Raw genomic sequence first — 19,423 nt, forward strand, 5'->3', positions numbered from 1 at the left:
CTGAAGCTGCCCTCTCTCGTCCTCCCCCTTTACCGGACCACAGCCCAACAACATCCGGGGCCCCCACTCTGAGGGCGCCCCTCCCCCCACCCCTAGGGCAGCTGGTTCCTGTGGGTTCTGAGCTCTTGGGAGGCTGCCACTTCAGGCATGAGAAAGGCTGTTTTTCTTAGCAAAGCCATGGCTCTCATCCTGTGTTTCATTTATTAATTGGACTCTAATGAACCATCACTAATTGCTGATGGTGCCACACCACTACAGGTGGGCCTTGGTGGAAGGAGTAACCGAACCTGGAGCGCTGGAGGCCAGCCAACTCCCCATCCACGTGGGCATGGCTGCCCCAACTGCACCTCCTGCAGGGAGGGGGGACTGCCCCCCCCAATCTGAAACTCAGAAACAAGGCATTCCTAGGAACTCTGAGATGAGCACTCCCGGCAGAGGGAAACTTTTTCCTACAAAGCCGGGACGCTGCCCCCCACCTCCCTACCCATAGTTCATGTGAAATAATCGCCCTGCTCTCAGGGGAGCCCCTTGAGGTGAACATGTACCCCTACCCCCGCTCAGGGAGGCAGCAGCGCAGGTGGACTCCTTCCACACGACCCAGGGGAAGATATCAGCCCACAGAATTTTGTGATGGGTGAGAAGCCAGACTCATGCCCCGATCTGCTGGGTATTGTCATACCCTCGGTCTTCTCCTAGAAAGGATTTCCTTGTTTTCCAGAGAAGCCTTTTTTTCTCAGCGGAGAAGGGAGGTGGTGCATGGTCAAATTCGATCTGCCAGTCTTCGGAGCGTCCCGCTGTGGTCCATGCTGTGGCTTAGCTTGCTGAAAGGCTCCGAGAACCATCTTCTTAGGCAAAGGGGAAAGGGTCCAGCTGTCAGGCCCTACCCTGACCCTAAGAGCTGGAATGACAGGTAGTCCCTTGGTTGAGTACAGGCCTGGGGGAAACAGCCCTGCCTGGGAGGCCCTTCTCTCCATGACTTGAGATCCTTCGTGACGGGTCTCTCGGAACACCATCCTCTTCCCAGTGTCACCATTCTCGTGGATGCAGTCTTCAAGCAGGAGGAATGTGGGCAGACATACAGGCGAATTTCCCCGCCTCAGGAAAATGACCCGACTCACCCTGATTCTTGTCTCTCTCTGATGTAGAGCCCTGCCTCCTGCCCTCTTCCTAAGACCAGCCTTCCCCAAGGCGTCCTGATGCCCAAGTGCTGGGGTCTGGAGCCTGCTTAGCTGTCTTCTGCCCAGGAGATGTGGGCAAAGGACGAGTGAGTATTATCTGTTTAGTGACCCCTGACGCACACACACTGGACTGTGATGATGAGTGCTTAGGAGCAGGGGCTTGTTACTGTGGAGCTGTTTCCGGTTCCCCTCGGGGAACAGTGGGACCCAGTTAATGTTTGTTGAATGAAGGAAGGGGTGGCAGAAACCTGGAGACTCACACAGAGACGGAGGCAGCTCCTCCTCTCCGGCTCTGCGAGGCCAGCCCCCACCCAAACTGTTGAGACCCTGTTCTATACCCAGGTAGCTCTTCAGCACGGCCCCACGAGCAGCTCTGGGCTGGGAGGAGGGTTCAGATCTCAAGTTCTAGCCCAAGAGTATGTCCTCAAAGGGAAGGAAGCACAGCCCAGCTGCAGAGACTGGGCTCCCCCAAGGCCCTGGGGGTCCGGGGCCAGATCCAGGGACTGGTTGCCCTGCTTACACTGACCATCATAAGGGCCCCCAATCGCAGTCGCAGGCTGGCCGCAGGCCCTGTTTCTCCAACACCCCCGGAGTACTCTAGCCTGTTCCCGGCCCTTCCCACAGGCCCCAGAGTGATGCGAAAGGGAGATGTGGGACAACAGGGGCCAGCAGCAGATCTGTCCCCACCTGCCCTCCCCAGGGATAAAACCCCATAGCCTCCTGAACATCACAATGAAGGCCAGAGAGAATGGTTTAGTGCTCAGGCTCACAGGTCTGAGTTCGAATCCCAGCCATACTGCCTACTGACTCTGTGGGCTCATCCTTTAAACATCTCTGAGCTCAGCTCCTCCCTGTAATGGTGTTCCTCACCTCACAGATTCTGGAGGGACAGTGAGCCTGGGGTGGGGGGGGCGCTTTCCTAAAGGAGCCCTATGCCCCCGTGTGTCTCCCACACCCAGCTGCTTTCAGCATCTGTGGAGCTGGCTCCTGGGGCCTGAAGGAACCAACTTTGTCACCTCTGGCACCCCTCCCTCTGACAGAAGATCAGCGTGTGTCAGGGAGGGGAGGTGACAGAAAGGGGAATAGCACAAGGGCAGGAGGAGCCGAATCAGAACCCGAGCCCCAGCCCCCCGCCCTGTGGCCTGCCACCCTCTTGGATGGATGCCGGACTCTGTAGCACCTGACCTGGGAGCCTGTGTGGGAGGCGAGGGGGACAGAAACCAGACTGAGCCCAGAGGGAGGACCCAACCTCCTGGCCACTTGTGATGTCTGAGGCAGAAGGAGGGGTCCCGTCAGCAGCTGTGTCCATGCTCAGAAATAAGCAGATGAGACAGCTTGTGCATAAAGCATGAGGACACCAGGAGGGTCCCCACCGGTCTGCCTCAGTGCTTGAAATCTTCCCATTAAAACTCACTTCTCTTGGTAAGCCCTGCCCCCTTGAGCTGCTCTCCAGGATCCCAGGGCCTCCGGGGAAGAGCTCAGGGTTTGGGGGTCGGTAGAAGTGATTCAAGTGTGCAGGGGCCCTGCACGGTGGTGAGAAGGGAACATCGGGAAGGATCCTTGTGGCTGAAGTCTGGCTGGGGGTTTCTCAGGAAACCCCCATTTTAACCACGGACACTAGCTGTGTTTACAGCTCTGGGATACAGGGACATTCTCACCGAACAAAAATTCTGAGACCCTGAGCCTCCAGGGGTTGACATCATTTAGAGCAGGTGTGGACAGGACAGACCACACCATAGGCCGGGGTTCCTGGAGGGGAGATCAGATTCTCAGGCCTCTCCTGGGCCTTCTCCCCAGGCTGTGTTTTTTTCCCCCAAGCATCCTGCTGGGAGGGAATAACATTGGTCTCCAACCGCGTGAGCTCTCAACAGCCCAATGGAGGCACTTTCCTTCAACTGCTCCACTCTCACTGGCCAGCCTCATGACCTCAGACAAGTCCCTGTACGCCCCTGGGTCTTGGCCTCTTTGGCCATCACATGGGCTTGAGCAACCTGCCTGCTAGGGTGACTGTATGGAGGCAGAGTAAGGAGAACCGAGCTCTGTGAGAGCTCGGCCTGGGCTGCCGTCAGCAAATGAGGGCTGCTTTATTCCTGGGACTGTCCCGTGATCCCTGGCACTGTGTATTAGTGCTGTGTTTGCTGAGCTCCACCCTCTGGCTGCTGAGACAAGCTCCCAGGGCATTTGTGAGTCATGCCAGGCCTCTGCTCACTCGGCCCAAATCCCTGCCCTCTGGAGCCTTTGGTCAAGGCCCACAGCCAGACCAGGGGAGATGTGGGCAATCCAGATCCTAGGGCGAGGGGGTGGGGTGGTGTCTTCAGACGGACCCCTGGATCTTCTCGGAAGTCTGGGTTCAGACCCCAATGCCAACGGTCTCCTTCTAAAAGGGGCGACCAACAGCATGAAGATCAAGTCAGGGAGTGAGGTTGAAAAAGCTTTTAGATTTTGGAATCCTGGATCCTGTCTTGGGGACTCTCTAGCTCTGTGATGTTGGATAGGTCACAGAAACTCACTGAGCCCTTAGTCACCTCCTCTGTAAAATGGAGACCATATTTTACCTAGCTCAAAGGGCTAAGATGAAATTATGAAACACACACACATATACACACGCAGGCACTCCTAGCATACTTGCCAGGTACATGATAGGCACTCAGTAAACGTGTCCTTCTTTAACCTTCTCGGACCAAGACCTTATGCAATGGTCCTACTTTTCAATACTTTTCTTCATTCAATTAGTTGTCAGGGGCAGAGCTCAGTGTGGGACCAGGGTAGGGGCTCAGTGCATGATTAGGGCTCAGTCAGACCAGAGTCAGGGCTCAATCAGGGGCCAGGGACAGGCTGATGCAAGAAAACCAAAGATCCTCTTGAGTGTGGCTGATCTGTGCTCTGCCCTGCCTACTGCGGTGGGCCAAGCCTCCCCCAGGCACATGAGAAAGCAGTACTTCCCCTCCTGGTCCTGGCTCAGGCCCTGTTCCTTAGCTCTGAGCAGCAGGCAGTCAGAGAAGTGGCTGCCAACGAGCAGTCCAGTCACCAATCCTTTGGCCAAGGGTCAGAACCCCACAGACTGTCTCCTGGCTGGCCCTGTCCCCACACCCAGCCTGCTGGGGCACCCCCTGTCTGTCAGGGCCACTGCCTTCCTGGTCCCTGCTGTGTTCTGATTGGCAGGTCTCTCTGTGCCAGGCTGGGAGGCAGGTGCTGGGCACTGCTCAGGCCCAGATTGGCCAGGGGTGACCTGGACCTGGGCGCTGGCCCAGGAGACCTGGGTGTGGAGTCTGTCTTGCATGTACAGCTGGGGCTCTTGTTGTCTCTAAGGCACTGAAACTGATTCCCAGGCCAGAGCGCAAACCAGCCTGGCAAGCCGGAGGCAGCATGGAGACCAGAACCAACATGCTGGCCATGGGAAGACACAGACTCAGAGAAAGGCAGGGACTGGCCCAAGGTCACACAGGCAATCAGGGGATGGGTCGGATTCTGGGTTATCCTGACCCCATCCTGGCTTCTCTCCAGCACCCCATGGTTTTCTTCTGATTGATCTCACACGCCCACTGTGGTGTTGAAGATAACGCTCACTCCGCATCATGGTTTACACCTGTCAGCGTCGCCCCGACCCCCACTCTGCCATCTCCATGGCCCTTCCAGGCGGGTTCCCAGGTGAGGTACTGGAACACTGAGGGGAGAAGTAACTTTCCCAAAGTAACAGAGCAAGCTAGAAACGGGGCCAGATTCATTCAACAATTTTTTGCTGACGGCTTCCTGTGCCCCAGGTACTTTATTAAATAGTGGGGGTATCATGGGGGGCAAAACAGACCTGGTGGTCACTTGTGGAACTAGATGGGCACCATGGGGGTGGGCACTAAGAAAGAATATGCCAGAGATCCCATAAAAGCACATCGAACACGTGGATCTGCCTCTGCGGCCTGAAGAAGCAGGCAGTCCCAGGGAAACACGGAATGCAGAAAACTCTGGCTTGGTGTGAGAGAACAGGGAGGGCTTCCTGGAGGAGGTGACTGAGCTGGGATCCAAAGAGGAGAGGGGAAAGGAGAATGTTCTGGGGGAGGGAGTGGAAGGCCTAGGGTGGGAAGGAACAGGGTTTGCTCAGAGAACAGAGACACACCTGTTATGGCTGAAGCCCAGAAAGGGAGGGGCGGGCAAGGACCCAACCATGCTGGGCCTGGAATCCTCTTTACCCTGGGAGCAGTGAGAACACTTGGAGTTTGAAGAGGGGGGCAAGATTGGATGTGCTAAGAAGAAAACAGTGCAGTAGCCTAAAGTCAGGGAGCTGGCAGAGAGGAGCCGCCAGATTTCAGAGATAGGAAATACACTGACTAGACAGGGATGGAGTGGAGGGGGCTGGGTGGGGGTGGGGGGGAGAATGTGATCACCCACACCAGGAGGAGGATGAGATCCCACAGAGCATACAGAGGAAGAGGAGTGACCTAGGGTTGAAACCAGGGAGAGGCCAGCATCACTAAAGATGAGACGCCCAGTGGACATAGGGTGAGGCATGGTTGTCGCCTTAGAGAAAAAGGTTTTAGTGGAATAGTGGGGTCAGAGCGGAAGCAGGGCAAAGGCCCTGCTTGAAAGAGATAGAACCACAAGATGAGCCACAAGGACTTCTTGGTCTGGGACAGTCACAACTAGAGGTGCACCCTATTACTAGCTGGGCTTGAGACTGGAGCCTGCGCAGGAGGGAAGTGACTCGGTCCCCAGCTCGGGAGTCCCCATTGTTAGACCCGAACTCTCTTCAGATCCCCCACTCATGGGCTGAATGAGTAAATGGCTCTGGGGTACTCTCAGGCCGAGGCTTTCACTCCTACCCCACCCACTGCCCCCTGGAGGTCTGCCTGCTGGGGTGCAGCAGGCCCAGGGGGAAGGGACGGAGGTTGGGACAGGAACCCCTGCAGGTGAGACCCCCAGGGAGGGCAGAGAAGGGGAAGCTCAGGCGGGACACCAAGTGAGGGAACCAGAAATACACACAAGAGAAAGATGAGAAAAAAGGTTTTGAAAGAGGATGAAAGATTAATAATATTAATCTATATTAGATAGACTTCATGCACTGCAATATTCATCATGATAAAAAGCATGGGTGGGACGGGTTTATGGAGCCTGTGGTCTGCTTTGTTATGGGGCTTGTGGAATCAGACATCCAGGGGACAGTCAGATTCTCCCCCGGCTTCACGGGGTCTGGGTCCTCCCTCTGGGGTTCCTGCCTGGGGCCTGGGCTCCCCGTGAAAGCCCCTTTCAGGTCCCTGACAGCTGGGCCTGCATTCTCAGAAGCCCTCCCTTCTGCTGTCATTTGCATCTCATTAGCACCCCCGGGGCTGGTGGCAGCTCAGCCTCCTGGAGCCCAGGAACGCGCTCATGCTAGGGCTGTGGGCTGGGTTGGGCTCTGCAAACTGCCCCCTCCCCCAGGGGAGAGATGGGTGCAGCCATGCGCTCTCCCCCGCCGCCCCCACACCCCTCGCCTAGGCTCGGGCCGGCTCGGCTCCCGCCGCGTGTTCCCATGGCAACCGGGTGCCGGCGCAGGTCGCGGTGCCTGCCCGCCGAGCCCCACGGCGCCCCGCTCCCCGCCCTGCCGCCCCGGCTGGCTTGGTGATAGGCAGGGCCTCAATCTCCCGAGATGATCGGCGATAATTGGTTTATGGAAATAGCTGAGGGGAGAAGGCGAGCTCCCTGCCAAGCCCACTCTCTGCCACCTGTCCCTCCTCACCACGGAAATGGAGTTGGGGGAGGGGAGGGCTGAGGAGCTGGCTGGGTGGAAATGGGGATTTTGAGACAAGCAAGTGGTCCACCTGTTGGTTTCAGCACACCACCTAACCTCCCACCACCTAACCTCCTTTCAACCATGTGGGGGTGCCGGGGCTGTCGGCTAGTGACCGGCTCTTTGTCTCCGTGTCTCAGCCCCGCACCTTATGCCACTTAAGTCACCAGAGCTCAACTCTGGTGTCTGCCTGGAGGAGGAAGAGCCTTCAAGAATTTGAAGGTGGGATTTTCAGCAGGTGTTGGGGGAAGGGCAGGCACTCTCCCCAGAGGAAATGTGGGCCAGTGACTGCTGGAAATCATAGAGGAGGGGAGGTGTAGAGTAGCTTCGCAGGTGGTGCTGGTGGCTCCCAGTTTACAGAAGGGCTCAGGGATGGTGAGCTTGTGGGAGGGTTTACCGCACAGTGCCTTGTCGTCAAGACAGAAGGCACGTCCAGCATCCCTACCGAAGGCTGGCTGGCTGGACACTGTGTTGCTACTTGATACCCTTCTGGGAGGAGTGATGTCCATAAGGTGGGCAGCAGACACGAGACATGGCAGGGCCAGCCTCACTCAAGCACCAGGCCTTGAGTGTGTGCCTGCAGCTGGCTGGCGGCGGGTATGGGGTGCATTAAAGGACCAGAACTGGGGAATCCCTCGGGATAGAAATGACCCAGGAAATGGTAGGGGCCGAGGACGAGGATTATCGTGAGTGACCTACCCCAGGACACCATCACCCCGCTCAGAGTCCAGCCCTGGCCTCTATATCCGGAGGCCCTACCTCCCTAAGGTCAAACTGAGGCCAAGCCCTGCCGCGATGGCTGTGGGATTAGGAGTGGCTCTTCCTTCCTTCCCCAGCTCTGGTGAGCGGCTTCCCACGCAGCAGGGAAGAGGTCAGGCCTACCGTGTACATGGCCTACAGCCCCTGTGTGATTCACACTTGACTTTCCCCTCTGGGTACCACAGTCCAGCTCACAGCCATTGGCTGCTCACACCCCAACGGCTATCTGCTCACAGCCCAACGGCAGCCCCAGCCCCTGTGCCCAGCTCTACTTACACCATGACATAAGGCCACGGCTCAGAGCCATCCTTGCAGGTGGGCAAGTTGGTGGCCCCATGGAGAGTGACCACAATGGTCTCCTTATTAGAGGGAGACAGGTGGCTGGTGACAGATTCCACACTCTGCACTGTGTTCAGGGGCTCCTCTGGGCTCTCGGCGACCTGTGGAGAGAACCAGGGCTGAGTGGCCTCCTCTGGGGAGGTCACCTGTCCTTACTGCCTCCCTATTAACTTCAGTCCCTCACAGCTTCCCTCCAAGTGCCTTTCCCTCTGTCCTCCCCCCATCCAGTTTAAAATTGCAGGGCACTCGTCTCTGGTCCCATTTCCTCCCTGCCTCTGTCCCATCCCCATGTCCACCCCAGCCCTGTGTCACTTCCTACAGAGGAAGACAGGCCCTCACCTCTCAAGTTCAGTCTCACCCCAGAGTCTTTGCTTTCTGCAGGTTTTTGCAGGTTTTTGCATCTCATTCCTAAGTCCTGCTTGCTTTCTTCCATCTCTGTAAACCTCAGCCCAGTCCACCTGTCCCCTCAGGTCCTTCCCATGCACAGCCCTTGACAAAGCTTATCCATATCCATGAAGTCACCCAATGCCTTAATGAAAAGAGATGAAGGTGGCTGTCCCAAATGCCCCCTCTGTCTTCCACCCAGAGAACCCTGCAGACCAGGAAGGTGGAGAGGCACCTGCCTGCACATGGGACCTCTAGGCTGCTGGCCCCAAGCAGACACACAGGCAGGAGCTCAACAGCTCAACAGCTTGGGGATTTAGGGCCCAAAAGACCATGCTATTGAGAGCTGCCAAGAGGAGACAGAAGCAGCCGCTCTGGGGAAGTCAGGGAACCAGCTGGGAAGGGGAGGCCTTTAAAGTGTTGGGAAGGCGTGCATGGCTAGAAAGACAGGCTGGAACCTGGAGGAAGGCTACAAAGCGGGAAGGGAGCTTCCCACAGCTCAGAGCAGGCTCATTTTGATTCTGGAGGCAGGAGGAGTCAGGGAGAGTGGCAGAACCCACAGTTTGTGAGTGAACGCCGTGGTTGGGGAGGGTGTGGGCATGTGCCTACTGTGTCTGGGGCTGGTCTTCTTCTGCACTGACCGGCTGACTCTCACTCCGAGGGCCTGGACTTGACACAGATGACCCAGATTTACCCTTGCTAGGTCTCCGCTGGCAGGAGGCTCCTCACATCTTTGTCCCTCCTGCTCATGTGACGGGCCACAGAGGGGCCCTCCTGGCCCGATGAGGGAAGCAATGGACATCCTCAGCTTGGAGAAGGGGCCCTGAAGGGTGACTGAGAGCCCTTTTATCTAGAAAGTTCATCCTCTCAGAAGCTGAATTCCAGGGCAGGTCCTCAAAGTGGGAAGTGTCCATGGAGGCCGAGAACAATGTCCTGTGACACCGAGAGGAGGCAGAGACCAGGAGACAAGTAAGGTCCTGGTTCTGGGGGCAAGTTTTGGTGCTGGCGGCAACCCCAGCAGGCTAGATGCCCTGGCTCAGGCCTGATGTGAACTGAGGGTCAGGAGAGCTGGGTTTAAACCAGCTCTGCCCCTCACCACCATGAGACCTGAAGCCAGAGAGTCAGTTCCCCAATGGGATGCTGTGGACTTGGAGCAGCTGGTCAGGATCCTGCCTGCTCCCTGAGGGCTGGCTCAGAATCCCCACACAGTCTGCTCCCACCTTGAACCTGGGAGATCTGGGCACACTGGCTCCTGGCTCCTGGAAGCCTCTGGGCAGAGGGGGAGGGAAGGACCTGAAGACTTTGCCAGCTGTCACTCTCTCAGGTCTCATGTTGGCGGCGGGATGAACATTATATGAGCCCTGTGCCCCTCCGATCTGGCAGCATGTCCTGACAGGCCCCCCTTCAAACTGAGTCTGGAATCTGACCCCTTCTCCCCATTCCCACTTGAAGCACTCAGGTGCACGACACCGGATTTCTGCACTCCTGCTGGCTTCCTCGCTTCCTTTCTGGCCTTGCTTCCGCCCTGCCCCTCTCACACAGCGGCCAGAGTGAGCCTTCCCAGATTTCAGTCATACCGGGTCTCTCCTCTGCTCAGAACAGTAGCTTCCTATTGCATTCAGAGCTTCACAACGGCCTGTATGAACCTACACACTCTGGCCCAGGAAGTGGACCTCACCTCATCCCTGGGCCCCTTGCCCACAGGCTCCAGCCATGCGGCCGTCTTCAGTTTCTTGCACGCCCCAGGCTGGCTCTGGCATCAAGCCTTTGCCTGGGCCATTCCTTATTCCCCTGCGTGTCCATCCCCGTGGCCTGCTCCCTCACTTCCCACAGATCTGACGTTCTCAGAAAGGCCTTCTCAGTACATGCTGTGGTCCTTGCCTAACAAGATGACTAATTAGGAGGTGAGAACCCCACCTCCCAGCCCCAGAAGTGCCAGCCCTACAGAGAGACCCCCCACCCCAACTGAGGAGTGCCCCCTCCCCAGGACTTAGTGGGACCTGTCACCATCTGCAGAGGTGCAGCAAGTTACCCCTCCCCCTCTCCCCTGTTCCCCTGCCAGGCCAGGGTGGGAGCAGGGGAGGGAGAACAGTGCTCAGAAGGAGCCCCTACTGCATGGGATGGAGGGGGAGAGGGGAGGAGGGGGAAGCAGGCACAGAGCCACTCCTCCCCTCACAGGTCAGAGTCGCTCCCTTCTCGTCCCCCATAGCCCACTCCACTCTCCTGCAGGTTTATTCTCCTGGTTTAGTGGTATAGGCGCAAGACCAGCGGCCTGGGGTGTTGAGAGATGTAGCTATGAGGCGAGCTCTGCCCTAACTCTCTGTGGGTCTTCATTTTCTCGCCTGGTCAGTGGAGCTATCTGGGATGGTTGTAATCTAGTCTCAGGCCTCAGGTTCCTAAGGGGGGAGGTCAGGAGAGGTGACTCATGTCTTCCCAATCACCCAATTCCCAGGAGCAGCCTAAGATGGTAGCCCTGTGCCCCTTGTTGCTGTAGGGGTTCAGGGCTTGTCCCCAGCTTCGGCAGCTGTCCCCAGGCTCTCACAGACTCCCTGGCCCCAGAGCCCACCAAGTGATTCTGCAGACTAGGCCCGTGAATTGGGCCCCCTCTCTATCCCCTACCCACCCCCCATGCCTCACCTTGTGGGACAGCCTTCTGGGAAATAAAGCTTCCTGGGGGGTTGACAAAGAAAGCTCATGCTTCAGTTCTGGGCATGAGGCCAGCTGCCAGCCTGGAGCCTCCTGGTGAGGCCTGCAGGCTTGTGCCCGCTGGGCAGACTGGGCCCAGGGCCAGGGGGAGGCCTGGAGCGGGGGCCGTGGGCCAAGCTGTCTGCCTCCCCTCTCTGCCTTCCTACGTCTGGATGGGAATCTGCAGGCTTCCCTCAGAGATGCGCCTGCTGCAGAACTAATGCCCCCAACCGCCTCTTCAGTTTCCCAGCTGTATCATAAAGGTTTTGAGTTAAAAAATGGTTCTTCATGTTCCTTCTAGTGTCAGCATCTAAACTTGCATGGGAGTCACGATGGCTATGGCGGGGCCCTTTCCTAGATGGGGAAACAGGCTTGGGGAGACCAAAGCCTTTGTATCTGGGCACTGGGCTTAGCTAGCAGGCAGAGCTGGAAGGGGGCTGCAATCCGTCTCTCCACTTTGTGCAGTCTCTGCTCTGCATCAGTAGTGTTCACTGGGTGTGCCAAGCTTTCTACAGGCCACAAGGTGCATGCCCTTGGGCTCACGAGCTGGGTAGCCATTATGTGTCAGGACTAGCCATAGGAGTTGAGGTAGTTGGAGGAGAAGAGGCTTTCCCAAGGATTACACACAAGTCCCAACTCATAAAGGAAAGAATTGGTCACTTTGATTGCATTTAAATATCCATACCAACTTCTATAATAATCCCCAATATACCACAATACAAAGAAAAGACAAACAAGAGAAAACATTCACCATATATATAGAAGAATGAATATTCTTAACACACAGAGAACGCTGAAACCTCCAAGTGTCACCACAGAGGCACAGAAGATTCACCAAAGGAGAAATATGGATACATACTCCCGTATATATATATACACTATGAACTATGATTCTAGGGGATTCTACTCAGTCATTAAAAATGTTCTGCAAAGTTATGAATGAAACAAAATAAATGTGTCTCCTTCTCAGAGCTTCCATGCATGCCCCGTGGATCCCCAAATCCATCTCAAGTGGGAAGGTAGGAATGAGCTTCCGGACCAGCTGGCGGCTTAGGGACTCTAGGCCAGGCTAGGGGGGGGCCTGGTCCTGAGTGTGTGACATTCCATAAAGCAGCTGAAAGGGGGAAGAGCCCGCTGTGGGCAGAGAACACCAGGAACCAAAGACACCAAAGTCAAGTATGATAAAAGTAGAAACCACAGAGGGGGTGCCGGTAGCTACTTGGTCGTAGTCTAACTGCAAAGAAGCTGTTCCCAAGTTAGCAAGTGTCTGGTGGCTTGGGTCTTAGGTTGTTCTACCGTCCCTGTTGGTACTTGGCACAGTCGACAGCAGAGGTTCAGGCTTGCCAGTTAGCAGAGGGTAAGGGAAGCCTCATAGTGAACGGTTTGCACTTTTTTCTCAAAGATTAATTTATTTAATTTTTGGAACTGTTTGCATTTCACTGCTCTGAGATTGTAATCCCCTCCTGGCAGGGTCCTAGCTATTTATTAAGCATCTATAATGTGTCGGGGCTGTGCTGAGTGCTGGGGATACAGCAGTGATCACCACGGACAAGGGCCGGGCCAGGGCTGGAGGGGCGTAGGCCAGTGGAGCTTTGGCAGTCCCAAGGGCAGTGGCCTGGGAGTCTCCGAGAAGATCTGGGAGGGGGATGGTGAGCCATCTCAGTGGGGTCTCTGAGCCTTTATGAAAACGGCAAAAACTCCTTTCCAGGCTCTGGGGAGGTGGGGGGAGGTACTATATGCAGTTCAAGCTACATTTTTCTCTGGGTCGTGGCTAACCCAGGCAGAAAGAACCAGATAGGGTAGCAAGCATGCCAAATTTCTGCTCCCACATGGCCTAAGAGTATAGCGTGTCTGGAACCTACAAGCATCCCAGAGACCACTTCGCTCTCCTTTTAGCAGCTGGGAAAACTGGGACCCAGAGAAGGGGAGCTTTTGTCATGACATAGATACAAATAAAACAAGGGACTTTGAAGGAGAGATGAGCTCGTGCAGGTGCATGACCCATGCCCCTAGGCCTCACCTTTTTCTTTTTCCGTCCCATCCTCTCGGGGGCAGGAGTGTTTGGCCTTGTTTAACAATCTTGGGGACCAGTACCTGATATTGGTGGGCGCTTAGGCATCGGGTCTGCCCAGAGAGCTGGCCTGAGCACGTTGGAGCCTTTGGGGCTTGGCAAACAGTGTGGAGCGTCAGTGTTGTGTCTGGGGTGCCACACACCAGCGCTGGGACCTTGACAGGGGAAATGGGTGGGGAGGGGGATGGGCAGGTAGAGGCAGCCTGGAGTTTTCTCAGTAGCAAGACATTCTTCTCGTGGACTTGTCCTCAGGGCTCGGAGCCATGACCAGCTGCATAGGGGTCAACAGCTTGAACAACTGGCCCTTGGTACCCCCAAGAAGGTAAAGACAGGGGTGAGTCTCTCTGTCCAGACCTGGAAAAGCCCAGCGGGGTCACCTGGGGAACACTGTGTGACATCATAGGGGAGGGCAGAAGTCACACAGGTAGAGTCCAGGAGTCAAAGGGTGAAGGCTCAGAAGCCCTACTCCCTGTCTCTGGAGCTGGGTTCTGCCTGCTCTCTGGCATACTCAGTCCTCACCGTCCCTGCTCTAGGTACCCCGAACAGCTCATCAACCAAGATTCCCCAGCGGCTCTGTAAGCCCAGCCCCGCTGCGGCGACCTAGACGCGACTCACAGGAAGTTACAATTTGGTTAATAACAACTATTTCCCTTGAAGAATCTGCAGCCATCCTGCCTCTCTGGGTGCCTGCAGTCTCACATTTGTTTATTAATAATAAATGCTAAGTTCGAGACAATGGTTTCCCCTTGGAGACTGGGTGGAAAGAGGGCAGAGAGAATGGGGAATAAGTAGATAGGCTATTATAATGTGTCTCGGTTAACGGGTGTTCATTATATTATCAAAAATAAATTACAAATGACTAAAGAGGACCACCAATGGTTCTGGGGTATGGACCCAATATTATGACTAATCCAATTCTGGGCTCCATAAGAAATCATTACAAAGATATCAGTTCTTTTTAATGAGCACTTACTATGTGCCAGACATGGTTCTAAGTGCTTTTCTGTGTAGTCAGAGGGCAGAATAAGGAATGATTGGCCCCTGGCCTGGGGTGAGGTCTGCTCCAAAGAGAGGCTAGGTATGAACTGGGCCTGGAAGGGTGGTCAGGAAGCCTGGGCTAGCAAATATGAGATTTGGGGTACTGGGTGGGCTTGAGAGGTGTCAGACTCCTGTGGCCTGCCTCATTCTTCTGCCAGCTGTTTTGGACCCCATATTGAAGGTTCTTCCCATTTTCCTGGATGTGGGGACCAAGCACTGGCCTACCATGGCAGCAAGAGGCAGGAGCTTATGGCTTTGTGGAGGCCTGCTCCTTCCCCATCCACCTCTAGTCTAGAGAAAGGCAGGGAGCATGTGGCTCTCCCCAATTTAGAGACAGAAAAACTGAGGCCTCACCTATGATTGGAATTGTAAAGATCAGCCAAGGTCATCCAGATGGCTGGGGATGAAAGCAGGGAGTCCCGCTCCCAGTTTTCTCCCTCCCAGGCCTGCCGAGGGTGGTGCCCTGTCTCCTGGGCCGGTAATGTCACCAGTAGTCAGGCACACCACATATGGGGAATGTCTTGGTGATGGTTCCCCAGCCACCCTGGGGTGCCTCCTCCTTCCTGTTAGTTCCCAAGGCTGCAGCAGCAGATTGGGGAGGGGACCAGTGCTGCCCCGGGGCCTATGTGAACCATTCGTGCTCCAGTTCAGAGGCCAGTGGGGAAATTCCGGAGCCAAGTTTAAGGAGGTGCTGTGACTCTCAGAGCTTCAAGAGGGCTCCTCAAATTCTGCCCCTTCCCTGCCTCACCGTGGCCCCTGAGGCTGCCTGGCCTGGACTCAGCTCTGGGTTCCCCTCCAGCTGCCCTAGAAGGCATCTGAGCTTTATGCCCCTGGAGCCCCAGCCTATTGGCCTTCCTGCCTAGGAAGGGAATAATGCAACTGGATACTGGTTCCAGGAGGTCTGGCTCCCGAGTGCTATGAGCCCCGTGCACTCAGCAGCCACCAGAAGGGCTTCCTACCACCTCACTCGAGGGCTGCCCAGTTCCCTGGGCCAGGGACCCCTGGGACACTCACTCCTGTGCCACAGGAACCTTCCCCCCAGAACTGCTTCCTCCTGGCCAGTGAGACAGCCATCAGCCCGGGACTGCATGTGGCTTTGCTACTTGACCACACTGTGACCGCCCCTCCAACCTCTCTCCCTGTCTGCCCAACTCCTCCTCTTGCCTCATCGCCCTTCCCTGGTAAGGGGAGCCCTGCCTCCCCGAGCCAAGGGCAATGAGCCTGCTCCTCCAATGCCTAGGGGCCAGTGCCACGCTTTGAAGACTCAGAAAGTTTCCAGTGTGAGTAGTAATGGGTGATCTCATAGCTAATAGGTAACCATCCCTGCCTCCCCGGGAGAGAGCACTTGGAGCAGCCTCGTGGCCTGGCCGGGGTGGTTAAATACAGCCATTTAGGGAGCACACAGCTGTGGAGGGCTGGGCTGGATCTGAGGCTGGCTCTTGGGGAAGGAGGGGTCCTGCTCCCCTCAATGGCTCTACACACCCCTGACACCTCCATCCTGCTACTCTTCCCCTCCTCCACTCCTCCCCACCCCGCACCACACTCTCTGTATTTTGTTCAGGCCGATGTATTGGGCTTTGGGCAAAGGCAAAGGATGATGGGAAACAGAGCATGATTTTGTAGCAAACAGCAGCTTATAGCTGTGTGACCTTGGTTCAACATACTAACCCTCTCTGAGCTCTGGCATCCCTCCTTATACAGTGGGGAAATTGACGCTGCTATGAGGACTGAAAGAGGCAATGAGGGTACTGCACTGGCACTGAGTCTCAGCGGGGTGCTCCAAAAATGCTCCTCCTTTTCCTTGCTGAGCAAACTGGGACCTGGCAGCTTCTCCCCAGCACACCCGGGCCAGAGAAGCAAACACTGTCTGTGTGCACACCTCTGCCAGTGCTCTAGCCTTTCCATCCCACCTCCCCCGCTCCTCCAGTATTCCAGGCCCAGTCTTCCCACTTCTGCAGACTCACTCTGTGCCCCGCTTCCAGGCCTGTTCCCACAGCCATGCCTTTCTCCAGGCAGCCCCCACACCAGAAACGGCTCCTGCTCTCCTCCCTCATTTCAATTTGTCCTTAGGGTCCGGCTCAAGACACTTCCTCCAGGGGCACCTGGGTGGCTCAGTGGGTTAAAGCCTCTGCCTTCAGCTCAGATCATGATCCCAGGGTCCTGGGATCTCCATCTGTCAAATAAAATCTTGAAAAAAAAAAAGAAAAAAAAAATACACTTCCTCCAGGAAGCCTTCCTGACTCCCTTCATCCCCTGCTCTGAACGGTCCTCTTTGCAGTTTGCCCTTCACAGGTCGTAAGCCTGAGGAAGCGAGGAAGTAAGGCAGCTCTCTTCCAGAGTCTCTATTCCCCAAGCGCCCGGCCTGTCCCCTCAGCCGGAGTGGTACATACAACAGGGGCTCGCTGGTCGGCTGAAGGAGGGCTGACTTCAGGACGGCCCCTCCTCTTCTTACAGTAAACACACGGGCTGCCTCGCCTTGCCCTGGGCTCAGCTCTGCCTTGCAGAGGGCGTCTGGGCAAGTCCCTGGGCCCATCAGGGCTGCAACTCCCCACCTGCCAAGCAGAGGCTAACCCACCTTGCCGGGGCAGGTGTCCGGCACAGGGCAGGTGGTGCTGAACCTGGCCTCCTCCACAAGCACTCCAGAGTGTGCTGACCTGAGCCTCTGTGGCCCCAGCTTCACAACAGGGGACTTGGGGTGCTTGTCAGGGGTGTGCTGTCCTCCTTCCCGGCTCAGCAGGCATGTTTATTGACTGCCTTGTTGAAGGAAGCCTCTCAGCATCGGTAACCGGAGTTCTCGTGGGGGGCCGCCCAGGGCCCATCCTCCCATCATGAATCACTTTGCTAAAGATGCAACGTGGCTTTGGGGCATTTTTCTTTGGAAAAAAAATCAATAACTCGTTAACAAAGAACTAAATAAAGGGGTAAGCAATGAAGGCCACCAGCCGTTCCCTTCCTTCAGAGAGCGCAGAAGCCAGATCTGCCAAGACGGGGTGGGGGGTCCACTCAGGGTTCACTCAAGCTTGGGAAGCAGGAGGCTCACCCCTCAGCCCGGCTCTTCCAACCCACAAATCTGACTGAGTCCCACCTCTGCCTCCGTAAACACTTCGGGAGGGCCCCACTGCTCCCAGGAGAGATTCAGATTCTCCCACAAGACCCCTGAAGGCCTCCAGGTCTGCTCGTCCAGGCCTCTCCAGTCTTGTGGCGGCCGATCCCTGCCTCACACCCATGCTCCAACCATATCGTACGCCTATGGTCTCCTGAATGGGCTCTGAGCTCTCCAGCTTCCTGGTCCTCACATATGCGGTTCCATCTGCCTGGACTGTCCTCCTCCCTCTGCCAGCCTGAATAATTCATGAAGCTTCTTCAAGACACAAATGGAACAACATCCAGCGAATCTTCCCTGAAACCTGCCTCTGCTGCCATCCCCACTCAGGGGCATTGGATCCATAGCCCATAGGCCTCTCTGTGCCCAGGCTCATACCTGCTATTCTTTTCTGGGAGAGGGTCTCTCTCCTCTGAGGACAGAGATTATGCCTGGTGGTCCCTCCTCCGGGCCCAGGCTGTTTCCTGACATGAAGCTGGTGCCAGGTGTGTGCTCACTGGATGAATGAGGGATGACATTAACATCAGATGCCTTCCTCCTCCCTGTGGTCCTCAGAAGCCCCCACTTCAGCCTAGGATAATGGTGCCTGCCCCCTAGATAACCCCCTTCCTCCAGGGTCCAAGCTCTCAGTGGTCTTCTCCCCTTACTAGGGCACAAATGGTTGGTGTGTGAGCCTCATATTCAAAGCTGATAATTAACAAGCACTTGTTACGAGGCCGGCCCTCCTCCACACATTTGGCATACATTCGCTCAGTTGTCACAACTACTCATGAGGTAGGTACTACTCTAGTTCCCATTTCACAGATGAGAACACAGAGGCAGGGCATTGAGCAGAAAGGCCGAACTTCAGAGCCAGGCCATCTGTCTGCACAGTGTGTTTGTAACCACAGCCCTGGCCCTTATGGATGTGCTTGTAGGGAGTCTGGGGGGCCTGCCCTGCTGCTGGGATGAGCCAGCCAGCATGAGGAGCTCCGGTTACAGGAAACTGCTTATGCAGACCTAGTGGGCCTGGGATCCCTGATTCCTCCCCTTCTCTGATTCCCTGCTCAGTGCCCGGTCCCTCGCCCACACCCCCACACCGCCCACCGTCTCTACCAGAGAGCACAGCCTCTGGCCCTAATCTCATTTGAGGCCATGAAATCGCATTTGCAGCGTATTAATGCGGCACAGGCGGGCCCAGCCCTGCCTGTCTCCTGGAGGACAGGAGCCTGCAAAGCAATCTCTCAGGGAGGCGGCGCCCGGAACACCCGCCGACAAAAAGCAATTATGTTTTAAGAGGAAGATTAAAATAATATCTCCCCACCCCCACCCCCATGCCCACCAGAGGGCCTCTGCTCGGCTCTGCGAGGCCCCCACCGCCTCCCAGCAGATTCAAGGGCAGGCTTCCTGCTGGGGGAGGGGTGGGAGCAGACTCAGCTCTCTCTCTCCTGGGTGTGCCCCATGGCTGGCCCCTCAACGGGCCCTGTTCCCACCCTCTATCTCCCCCAAGTTCCCAAAGGAAAGCACGGCTCTCTCAAGCCTCTGGGCCTTTGCCTAAGCTGTTCCTTCCCCCTTGGAATGCAGCCCTCCCGCCCTTATCTGGCAAGCCGCCACTCACCAGGCTCAAGGATCATAGCTAATGTTCTGTGGGCATTTAGTATACTCTTTCAATTTACTGCATATTCAAGTCAACAATCCCGTCAGGGGAGCCCTACCATCTCCCAAATGACAGAGGAAGAAAGAAGTCCTGGTGCAGGAAGGCGGCAGAGCAGGGGTTTAAGGACAAGTCTTCAGCCTTTCCCCCAGGGTGGGCCCAGTGGCTTCCCCTCGAACATCTAATGACCATAGAGGCCTCGCTATGCTCTCCTGTCTCCTGGAGAGCTCTGAGAGGCTAGGCCTGGCACAGAGTCAGAGCTTCACACACAGTTCTTGTGTAGAGGAAGCATGTACCTCCCCGCAGTGGCAAAAGGGCTGCGAGTGTGAATCCCGCATGCCCCTGCCTCCCAGGTTGGATCCACTTTCCCCTCTGTCTCCATTCTGGAAGTCTTTGGAATCTCCTCTCCTCCAGGAAAGGCTCCCAAATTACAGTCAGGCTAGCAGACGATTTAAGCCTCACAATCACGCTGCAA

General features: G+C 56.1%; 1 protein-coding gene across 3 annotated transcripts in view; it reads right to left on the reverse strand.

The window, feature by feature from the left end:
- The window catches only part of CCDC33 (coiled-coil domain containing 33), a 101,500-nt gene that overhangs the window by 71,680 nt on the left and 10,397 nt on the right, over positions 1–19,423 (reverse strand). For 2 of the 3 annotated variants that reach the window (XM_032342462.1, XM_032342461.1), the window contains exons 1-2: positions 13,124–13,534; positions 7,972–8,135 (exon numbers count right to left, since the gene is read on the reverse strand). In XM_032342462.1, coding sequence (XP_032198353.1) covers positions 7,972–8,135; positions 13,124–13,144 — 185 coding nt within the window. In that variant the 5' untranslated portion in view covers positions 13,145–13,534. Of the gene's footprint in view, positions 1–7,971; positions 8,136–13,123; positions 13,535–19,423 lie in introns of those variants that run through there. The other variant, XM_032342463.1, reaches the window with a different exon arrangement.

The sequence above is a fragment of the Mustela erminea genome, chromosome 5, assembly GCF_009829155.1.
Source record: "Mustela erminea isolate mMusErm1 chromosome 5, mMusErm1.Pri, whole genome shotgun sequence".
Classification (NCBI taxonomy): Eukaryota; Metazoa; Chordata; class Mammalia; order Carnivora; family Mustelidae; genus Mustela; species Mustela erminea.